This window comes from Sinohyriopsis cumingii, chromosome 14, assembly GCF_028554795.1.
Source record: "Sinohyriopsis cumingii isolate HCF-2022 chromosome 14, ASM2855479v2, whole genome shotgun sequence".
Taxonomy (NCBI): domain Eukaryota; kingdom Metazoa; phylum Mollusca; class Bivalvia; order Unionida; family Unionidae; genus Sinohyriopsis; species Sinohyriopsis cumingii.
Window position 1 is genome coordinate 77,560,362 of NC_142974.1, and position 12,399 is coordinate 77,572,760.

The following is a 12,399-nucleotide window of genomic DNA, read 5'->3' on the forward strand; positions in this document are numbered from 1 at the left end:
TCGAACTTTTTATAAAGTTTATTTAGTATTAAAATTGCAACATCTCGACATTCCTGTCTCTTCTATACTAAGCAAATCATAATATTACATAGTTATAGCGCAGATTTAAGATTTCAAAACGTGTATAAAGTGCTGTTAATTAATACAGAGAATAAAATAGCAGACAAGCACATCATCAATTATGCACTTTCCACATTTTATTCTGTGTTTATGCTTAATTCCTTTCGTCCAAAGTACCTATGTCTAGCCAACCTAGTCATTTAATACATCCGGTGAATGACAGCCACATCAACAGCTATCAAAGATTTGTAGTGTAATGGGCCGGATATCGGAAATGTTGACGGGATATACAGCATGGAATACAATGCTATAATAATCTGGTCTTCACACACATGTATAATTTAATAACCGCCAAAAGTCTCAGTTTGTACGTATTTATTGAAAATAGTATCTCGATTCTACAACTAGGGGATATTTGCTCCTTTTTCAGATACACTTGATACATGCAGAGCAATGGAAAGCAGATGAACTAAATAATGTCAGGACTAATTGCTTTGTTATACATGTTGGGCTGAAAAACGAAAAAGAATATTACGTACTTTGAGACGATCTCATATGATTGAAAGATATTTTCCATTATATATTCGATAACTTCAATTTATGTGCTATAGGTGACAACAGAAGTAAATGTGACTTGAAATGGTGTTACGGACATTTTATCTTACGTATAAAAAATAATACTACATAGGTGAACCGATAACATTACATGTTTAAAGATGTAGTAAATTTGAAGACTAATTACTATTAATACATGTACCCGCTTTAGGAATCAAATAATAACTTGATACAATACATAATGTTTACATGTTGACATTTTTACATATTGCTACGCTCTCTTTCCGTTTCATCTCTTTCTTCATGAAATGATTATATACGTGTGATATTAGAAACCCTGAAGTTAACTTTGCTTATTTAATCTAAACAAAATTGATAGATGAACATGTGCATATTGGCCAATACAAATACAGTATGTCATTAACCATATACATATAATTTCAACACGTTAATCATCTCGTACAACTGACAATGTGCTGCTGATACATTCGGCATATATAATTGCAGAAAAGCCCGTAATGAAATTTGCACTTTCCACAGTTTGCATTTTGTTTATGTATCGTTCTTATCCTCCTCAATACCAGTGTAAAGGAAACCTAGTCATGAAACACATGTTGAGAAGAAAAAAACAACATATAAAGTAAACTGTCAAAGGTTTGTAATGCAATGGACCGGATAGTATACAAGGGACGTGATGGTCATCTTAGAGCACAATGCTATATGATAATAACCCTGGTCTTCACACAAAGGAATAATTCAATAGCCGATAAAAGTGTCAGTTTGCACGTTCTTACTGAAAACAGTATCGCCAGATTATTGGCAAATACATGAATAGTTAAGGAGTTATTGACTGTGGGAACTTTGATATATATATATATACATATATATATATATATATATATATATATATATATATATATATATATATATATATATATATATATATATATATTCAAGTGTGCGTGTATTTGTGTGTATTTACATACCCATAAATGGGCATTTCGTTTGAAAACATATCACTTTTATTGTAAAATAGTGTGGTATTGTCTTACTAATGTATATTTTAATTGTATAACACAGATGCTGATGTAATAACTTAATGTGTGTTATGGGACCTAAGGAATGTAATTTAACAGTATGCTTCCACCTACATAACATAAAAAAATTGTGATACAAATAATTTGTTGGCAAATTATATAACGATAGAGAAACTGACAACAAAGAAACGGGCTTTGCAGCCTCTGGAAGCTTTGATATTTATATGGTTCAAGCAATAATGCCGATACACTGATCATTACTTTAGTAGCAGTAAGGGAACTTTAAATATAAACTGTACATTCGAGTATCGATTTACACTTTTTATATCAATTAACATCTTTCTTTTGGTTGCATCAAATTTCAAACTGTAGTAAACCATTTACCTGGTGTTATGTGGCACAAACAAAATAACATCTCATTGTATTCTCAACTAAAGTATTATCGCTGATGGTGTGATCTGACACAGTGATACTAATATATGATCCTAAATAAGAAAACCTGCACTAGAAATGAGCTGCAAGCTTTGTAGTTTGTAGTGTGTAGTAAAATGGTGTGCTACATTCGTGCAACAGTTTGTGATAAATGTACAGATCAAGCAATCACTAAGCTAATATATAAGATGCATACTCTTGTAGTTTTGACTAAAAGGGGTGATATTTTACTTGCTACTTTTCATTATATCTTTCTGCATGAAAGAATAAAATAAATGTAATTGATATGTTGATATGGTGTTAGAAGAATTTTAGTTTAGTTGCAAAATATTATTTTCAAATTTTTACATTGTAAATAAAAAAATAAATAACTATGTGAAATCTGAATGAGATTGATGTTTATTACGTCGTCTAGGCAATTGATCGCCACTTGACATTTTGCAAATTATTTCAAATGCTCTTGTATACAAAAACGACTAGTTTTGCTCACCAAAATTGAATTAGATTTGGTATCTATCCCGATGAACCGTATATTCAATTTGTTATTTCATTCTGATTAACATTAAACATTGATGTAGTACTGTATATTACACACACCATGATTACAGTTATGCATGAATATTGTGTAGTGTAAAACATAAACCATCTAATTTATATCAAACGCGAATGTAGTATTATAATATGTACACCCTGTTATATCTTTTACACGTATAATTTTAATATATAATGTTCATACTATTAAACATGTTATTATTTAAAACAGTTTTGTTCTGTGTTCTTAAGAATATCTGCATGCATATGCCAATGAAAATGTTTATATGGCTCCGGTCAGTGTGGGCAACGTGGAAACATAGACTGAACTTGCATACAGAACATCGGCTGAAAGAATTTTGATCCACTGTTTAAAACTAATAAACCCACTTACAAGTATAGTGCTACAGCAAGCAAAACAGACTCTTTTGTTGCATAATGTGCTGACATATTAGGGTCTATGTTGTTTGCTGTATTGATTACTCATAACATATTATATAAATCCAGATATACTGGCACATTTTTTGGCGACGGATCTGGGTCGCGATCGGTTTCATCTTATAACCAATTACACATGGCACGCCCTAAATGTTTGAATGCGTACCCAACTAAAGTTAGCATTTACAAAGATCGGCCTGAAAATTAAATTAAGATCAATATTGTTCACTTCAATTCCATATACTGTGAAGAACATGGCACTTGCTCTGGTGAAGAATATGGGTGCATAACATATGCAGTCAGGTACACTGACTTATCAACAAGTCTAATTTAATTTGGGCCAATTGTAAGTATCCAATTATCAAGCACGTTTACTACTGCATTTCATCTTCAAATAGGGTTTGGGTTAAATAGACAGTCCAACCTTCAAACTAGTGAACTATGTGAAATTCCATATCAGATTCAAAGCTATTTTGCCTATTTTCAAAGTTGAAATTAATCAGATATTCAACGCTTGGCTGAAATATAATTATCAAAGGACTGTAACGTGTTGTCCTTATCCAAGCAATCTGAGACAAGCTGTATTAAGGTAATGTCACACCAGCATACACCACTATTAATAACAGTTGCGATTTTTATATTATTTTTATGCAAGCCTACATTTGTCACATTGTTTCTGTATTTTTTAATTTAGTAAATGTGTTTACACTACACTTATTAATACAGATATAAAATAGAACAAATATGAATGCAAGATATTTTTATATCTTTTCTTAGCATGGAGTAAGTTTGTATTCAGACATTAATATAAAATCCATTAAAAGTGCAATTTTTTCTCATCCGAAATCTTGTAAATGTTAGCAAATAATTACATTGATCAGAATCAGAATATTAAAAAAATAGAAAAAAGGAGTCTTAAAAGTAATGCTAAAATTCTTCATGTGTGGAAGATACAAGAAAATATACCTATATAATATTTATAATGTGTGTTTTATTGTTTTAAATGTTAAAGATAGCCCTATGAATTAAGAATCTGAACTGCATTTCAAAAATTTATATGGTCAACATATTCATTAAGCATAGAGCACTTCATGTTTAGACACAGTGAATGTATTTCGTTATACGTTCTTCACAGGATCTAGAAATAATTAAATAAATGCAAAATAGGACTAGAGTGACATTCTGTTTAAAATGTTTATTGTATACAATCATTTTTTCCGAAAAACTGCAACCGAAAAATGCAATGATTTCACTTAAAGTGGCTGCAATGGGCGACACAAAAATCACAATCTGTCCGAATGCCTATTTGTTTGTCTGTTTGTCTGTCTCTCATACATGCATACACTTCATATTGACTTAAGTTAAAATGACTTAAGGACAATAAAATTGCATTCTCCAGAAATGCTGGGTACATGTCGCATTGACGTCTACGCAACAACGGCAAACCGCCTGCAGCTGTAATACTGAAGACGTTTATGATGTGGATACTATACCAGAATATGAATTTGCCATTCAAATTTATGTTGAAGAGAACAACAAAGTTTGTTTCATTACACCTCTGTAAAAACAAAAAATTATTTTATTTCAATCAAATTTTACCTGCAATATTGAAAGAGTATATTCAAAAGATCAACAGGAAAAAACCTTTAGAATTAAAGGTTAGTAGAGAACGTCTATACATTCAACACACTTAACGAAACTTTCTCAAATATTACTAAAATACCTTTTGTTGGCAAAACACAATACACTCTGATTAATACATCTGTCATGAATTGTATTTCTGAATATATGGCCCATACTTGAGACTACAACTTCATGCATATGCTATAATACCCTTTAAAGTGCCAAAGCACTTGCATCTTTTACTCTCCATCAAATGTAATTAAACAAAAAAAAAAAAAAAAAAAAGCTCAAAATATTAAAATATTAAAATGTTCTAATATACGTGCTAGAAAGAACACATTTCATTAAAAGATGCAGGTAAGAAGCATAAAGATGTATATTTGGCGCATTGAATTTTGAAGTAATTGTCAAATTGATATTTTGCACCACATGACATAAAAACTGTGGAAAGAATAACACTCTTTGACTTTTATGTTATCCAGTGATCGTTTTAATGCTATACCCAAATGATGCGTTTCACTTCCAGGGGTGAATACACATTCTCAAACTTCTGTGAACTACTACAAAGCAACGAATACTGGTTTTACTATTTTAGTGTTAGCATGGTCCTAAAACATTGTCCATAAGTACACAGATGTAATCAAACGTACATATCGATTGCACAGTTTTGCAAAAACCATTTTCATTATGCAAGTTTGGACCCAAATTGTTTTTTCGTGCCACAATAACACTACAAAAATGGCAAGTGTCAAAACTTTGGAACATGAATGTATTCAGTCGAAAGACAAACAAATGTTGAAGTTATTATCAACATTTCAAAACTTGATCCCCATGAGTTAACAAATCGGTAAAGAAATACTATTTGTTAATCACTGTGTCTTACTGTCCATCATCTGCCTCTAACCTTATATACTCTTAAAACACCTTGTGGAATGTCGCCAAAACTGGTAGATATTTCATGCATGTGCTATGATTTAGTGGGATCGGATATCCTTCCGTTGGGTCTGTGGGATGGGGCAAATGTAAAGTATACAAAAACTGCAATTGATATAATTATATATGCACTGGGCGCTTGGTGTCAAAACCAATTATTGGCAGGTGTAGGGGGAATATGGTCTTCAGATGAACATGTAATGAACATGGTACACATGCCTGTTTATCATTTCCATACTCTGTTTCATCAAATTATCTGTAACAAATACGTGTGATAGTCTGGATAAATGACCATGTCACTGGCTTGCATTATTCTTTACTTTCTACATTGTACCTGAGGATGGAGGTATTACTGTGAATGCTCAAGAAGCTGTCAAATATATATATATATATATATATATATATATATATATATATATATATAAAACAAACACTAGTTTAAATAATCTACTTCCAATTATTTAATTGTTTCATCAATACATATACAGAAATCGCTTATTTATAGTTACCTTTACCATGACCATAATGTAGAGGCACAGGGGATAACCATGATATGTGACACTTCGTCATGATATACAACCGAGCAATGTTTCATTACAAATTCAAACTTGATTCAAAGTGATACTGCAGACAATGATGCAAATGAGAGTTACAATCGCCCTTACAGTGTTTATTACGTTTTTGCCGCATCGGTGGGATGTAACAAACTTTCTATAAAAATATGATATTCAATTAGCTAGAGTAATTTTCAAATCTCAGTGGTTCTAACGTTTTAGTCTAGTCTGGATATTGGTTGTTCTTGACCCTGAACTGAAGAAGGAGGCACAACTGTCATATTAACCACACCATCGGTTCAATATACAATGTAAAGACTACTGCAAAGTAATTGGACAGCAAATCATATGTTGACCGAGCGGTAGATGACCAATGTCATAACATAATATGCAAATAAATTAAAAGCAGGATGCCTCGTCAACCAAGAGAGTAGGTCCCGTTAGCAATGCAGTGACCACACATGTGAGCTATTCCAGTTTCAAATTTGAGAACTACAGACAATACACATCAGATATGACTAGGAAAACCGTGATAGATAAACATACATTCTTCTCTGTTGTTCAAATTCACTTTAAAAGCATTTAATCATAGTGATGCATCCATCCATCCCACTATAGGACACTAACCTGACTCATGGAACACACATTTTCAATCATGTATGTATGTATGTATATATATATATATATATATATATATATATATATATATATATATATATATATATATATATATATATATATATATATATATATATATATATATATATATATATATATATATATATATATATATATATATATATATATATATATATATATATATATATATATATTTATATTTATAACACTATTACACTTCTATAATGCTGATTACGTATAACGGATGTACATATTATGATATTTAAAAATTAGAGGAGAGGGAAAAGTAGAAAATATTATAGACGACTGTAAACCATCTCCTCAAGGTTGAGCCAGGCAAACAACCACACATGTCAAATGATTAAAGAAGTATTATAAACACATTGGGAATTCTTGATTTCAACATTACTGAAAATAATGACGATTCAGATTATTAAAGAAAATTTTGAAAGATTTATGATTCTAGTATCATGCCTGTTTATCAAGATAAATGTGCTGCTTTTGTTTATAAACATTAACATGTGGTGCTACTGTATTTTGAAAGCTCTCTGGTAATTAAGACAGCGTAAATTATAAATGTTCATGATGCCCTATCTCAAATATGTGGTCAATGATGAATCGCTTTTGTCCAAGTGCTTGATATAAGTTTAAAGTGTAATGTGTTGAGTGAGCGAAATTCCTTAAAAATGTAATCAATCAATAATCAATCAACATCATCATTTCGTCCCGACTTATGCCTTGACGATTTCATCATCATTAAGAAACCAGATACGAATCGAAATGATTAGCCTAAGTAATAAACCATCTCACTGCAGATGAACTGAGTAAATTATAAGTCTTGGTAAAAAGGTGAACAGTATTTCACGCATAAAAATGCTTTGAAATATAAAAATTGTAACAATCATACATCAATTTTATGCCATGCCTGATTTGTAAATTTGTTTACGGAAAGCAACATGATTAATACTTACTCTTTCTTTTTGCTCTCTTTCCTTCTGAAAGAATATAATAAATCTGATAACAGACAACATGAAGTAAATACCTCTGATTTGCTGCTAAAGTAGCAATAGACACGCACACCCATATTTGCAAACAGAATACAGTGTATGTCATTTCTTCAACAGAGTATCCCAAAATAGATGTCATTTTTTGAAGTAAACCTACTATACTGGTTATACGCATACATATTTCTGAATTTCATCTTCTCTGTATCTTCTCTATATTGAACATACATTAATAAAGTGCAAACTTATCTTCCATAAAGTACGTGTAATTGTTTAAGCAAAACATATAATCCTTAGCTGATAAAGCAACAGATGCAATGGCAGACAGCCAACCATCAAATCTGCACTTGCAAGTTGTATTTTTGTTTATTCATTTAGCCCTCATATCTAGCATATACTAGTATTGTGTCACCTATCTCTCAATGTTGGCATACAAGAAAGCTAGAGGTAGTAAGTAGGGAATATACTAGTATTGTGTCACCTATCTCTCAATGTTGGCATACAAGAAAGCTAGAGGTAGCGTGTAAGGAATATACTAGTATTGTGTCACCTATCTCTCAATGTTGGCATACAAGAAAGCTAGAGGTAGCGTGTAAGGAATATACTAGTATTGTGTCACCTATCTCTCAATGTTGGCATACAAGAAAGCTAGAGGTAGTAAGTAGGGAATTATACAACGACGATATTCGTCAAATTAATTAAATGCATATTGCAAACGTGATACAGTTGCAAAGCCATGAGCACCAGTGGATATTATATGAGATTTTTTTATGAACATCTTACACCTGTTTATCTATGCAAATTTCAGCACAATATGAGTGTATTTCACTTGACGTTTTAAACAAAACAAAATTGTACCATTTTTTGGCAACGTTGTTTGTTTTTTTGTTAGTTCTTTTCTTTCGTTCTATTGTGACTTGCTAGTACATGAAACTCGAACGGGTGTGAATAAGTATGGAATATGGAATCTTGTAATTTCATGAGAAACAAATCGGTGTTGAATAATATAGCACATGATAACTTGTCATTATACAAAACATCAATTGGTTTTGGACACATAAAATATAATATGTGTAAAAGTGTACAACACATATTAATGTGTCATTATGTGAATCAAAATTTGTTGTGCATACATTATAACATATGGTAACTTATCCATAGACGAAATTCTAATCACTGTGAATTAGTATAACGCATGTTATATTGTATGAAATATTGATGCCAATGGAGAAGATTCAAAACTACAATTACGATGTCTAAATGGCATATAATTTAGAGCGATCAAAGCTTGCCATCAGGTAAGCAGGTCCTTTAATGTCCCGACCGTTAGATACATAGATAGAGAAAGAAAGAGAGAGACAAATACATAGATAGATAGACAGATAGATAGATGATTAGATTGATAGATGGCTGAGTGGATTCATGGATGGATGGATCCATTAACTAATGGAGGGAAGGATATATATATATATATATATATATATATATATATATATATATATATATATATATGTGTGTGTGTGTGTGTGTGTGTGTGTACGTGCAATTGTTTTGGCTCGATTAAATCGACTCCAACGAAATAACTGCTATTGTCAGCAAATCCTGATTGTTGTTATTGAAAGGTCTGTGCATATTTTATATTGTTATTATCAAAATCTGAGCTATTTTCCTTACTCTAGCATCTGAATGGTTTGGTTTCCCTGGCAGTAACCCAAATCGGCATGCCTATCCAGTATTTATGTTCTTAGCAGAACAATGCGTTGTTCGCTGGGTGTACTGCCATCGACAATATCGACTATATTCCATGATGAACACAAAATGGTCTTTCTAATAAAGTAACATGCTTTGTGAGGTTATTTTGGAAATGAGCTTTTGATTTGCAATGTATTTTTGTCTTGATTTTATTTTCCTCGAGTCTATATGTTGGTTGATGATTTTGTGCTACCAATTTTGGTACGACTTTGACTCTAGCAGGGAAGCAATGCTTGTGATTCCGCGTCGACGGTAGATGTTAGGACTCGTTGTAAGAGTTATTTATTTAACACCTCGATGAAGCACGTTGGGATTATCGTACACAAAGCCTTTTGAATGAGCCTCCCTATGCTTTATTCATTTTTGCGTGGTATCAGTCAATGCTTGGGTGTGACCATGACACGTTGACTTCGAATAACCTTTTTAACGATTTTGGAAGTGTTCCCATTTGAGCTTCCATCGAGCGACTTACAATCTTGTTTTGAAGATCTAGAAGTGCTCCTATCGATGCTGGATACGAAGCTGTTTTTCCCAGTGAGATTTTTGTACTCATCACGTATTTCTCTCGCATGAGGTGATAATTTATCGTACAAGTAGGCTTTTAGAATCCTTGACGAGTGTATGTCTGCTGCTTGTGTTTCTAGAGAGAGATTCCATAATATATCTGACTCGTGCGTCACATTCATACAGTGCTGTATTCGATCGTGGATACTTGGGCGTGATTATTTATCCATTATTGTCATAATATAGCAGATCATTTTTGTTATCCATATTATATAATATGTGTTTTAATATAACTCTTATTGCTAGTTTTTTGTATTTATATTTGTAGTTGAATTAACATTCTGTTTCAAAATATAGAATGCCATCACGAAGAAAGAACATCTGTCAAAGGTTTTTTCAGAGCACCACGGAGAGGTGTAAAAAGACCTGCAGAGAGGAATACGGTTCCCAAAAGAAAGCAGTCATCAGGGGAGTACCGTGCCCAGCATAAAGCATTCATCAAGGGAGTACCGTTTCCATCCTGAATCAATCGTCATATAAGTACCGTACCCAGAATAATCAAATCATCAGTAAGGATGCACAGGACTTCGATCTTGTATAGTATGTGGACTAGGTCTTCGTGGCGACCTATCCGTGTGTAAAAAATGTGGAGTTTGAAATAGCAGGGTTACCAAATATTACTATGAAAAGTAAGAACAAGCAATAAGAGCAAGATAAACACAGAGGTGGCAGACGAATACTTGACACAAATTTAAAAACAAAATGCAATCGCAAGCCGACAATAGGCAAGTTCATTCAGTGTTTACTCGTTATGAAGCTATTACGAATGAAGATGTACTTAACGTTTGCACTAAAATATTAGTAGTGTTAAGATTTAGCAGAACAGGTTACTCAATTATTAATTTGTATTTAGATGAAATGAGAAACATGAGGTTGAGCCGTCGTTTAGTGTTTGAATCTCATCGTGACATTATTCCAATCGGACACATGGTTACTCTGTACAACTTTCATATATCTAATAATCAATTAGAAAATGTAGAGATTGTAAAATAGCATAAAATATCAATTATTTATCGGTTGTGTTTTTATTTGTCCTGAATTTAAGCACTTTCTGTGGCATGAATTTACAAATCTGCACAAGAACAATGGAGCCATATTGACGATAAGGACGCTTTCTATCTCATCCAGCGAATTAAATTAGGCATAATAAATTTAGCTCTACTAAGGTATGATGTAATATTGCTGAGCATTTTTGATAAGGCAGCAATGCCGGCTTTAATATAATTATTTTGTGGCCTTAAATATTGGCTCCATTTGCTGAGCCATAGTTTGTAAAACTAATTATGCTTCGGAAAAAATGAGCATAAACGGATTAGTGAGAGCGCCCGTGGATAATACTGCGGGTGGGGTCATTGCGATATGTGATGCTGATGTTATTCTCGAAACACACTTATAGCACATGTACGCATTTATATAGACATAGACTCTGCAGTGGTACAAGTATTCAAGCTCGCGATGATCTTCCTATGGTGCATTTTCGTCGATGTGATTCAAGTCGATGATTAGTCTCATATGTACCTGTTAATCTTTCAAATACAGATTCAAGATCAGTAAGGTGTTCACTCATACAGTGTATATGCACTGCTTCAAATGTATCTGGTCCTGTAATATCTCTAATAATGAAACATGGGTTTGTGTTTATTTTAGTAAGCTGATAAACGTTAATGAGATATTTAATCACTACTGGTGTTGCCTTAAGCTTATTTGTATCCAGAAAGCTGGAAGCGGCAAGTATGTTTGTCGTAAATCAGCTGTTATCATCCTTGTCAATTTCATGGTGATACCTAGAAAGGTAACACAATGACAGACCAACGTTTTTCCACGTTTATATTGTCCTTTTCATAATCCATTATGCCATCTTTAAGTTTTCTAAAGAACTCACCATAGTTAGGCTATATCATAGCCATGTACTTGGATATGTCGAGTTGTCTTCTCCCGATATTTTTTATCTGTCAGGTTCCGTCATAAGGTAACGAATAAACATTCGATTAGGAACCTTATTTACAAGTGATGCTTCAACGCGTAATTCTAAAGTCAATGGATGATTATACTCACCATGTAACGATACGCAGTCGCAAATTAGTCAGTTTCTTTTGTTTCATGATGATTGTACGCATGGATATACAACAGCGCATCGAAAGATTTGTTTGGTTTAAATACACGATCCCTTGCAAAATCTTCTGGAACTGGTTGTTATGGAGCACGTTGTTCTGGAACAACGGCCTCCTCATACGGAGCATTAAAGGCTCGGTAATCGAGTGCCAGGACTTCCACGAT

At 32.7% G+C, this 12,399-nt stretch overlaps 1 protein-coding gene across 2 annotated transcripts in view; it reads right to left on the bottom strand.

Moving 5' to 3' along the window:
- Positions 1-12,399, bottom strand: part of LOC149784200 (E3 ubiquitin-protein ligase TRIM45-like) — a 61,005-nt gene that overhangs the window by 24,882 nt on the left and 23,724 nt on the right. For both annotated transcript variants that reach the window (XM_089933234.1, XM_089933233.1), the window contains exon 5: positions 7,774-7,797. In XM_089933234.1, the coding sequence (XP_089789360.1) occupies positions 7,774-7,797 (24 nt within the window). The remainder of the gene's footprint in view (positions 1-7,773; positions 7,798-12,399) is intronic.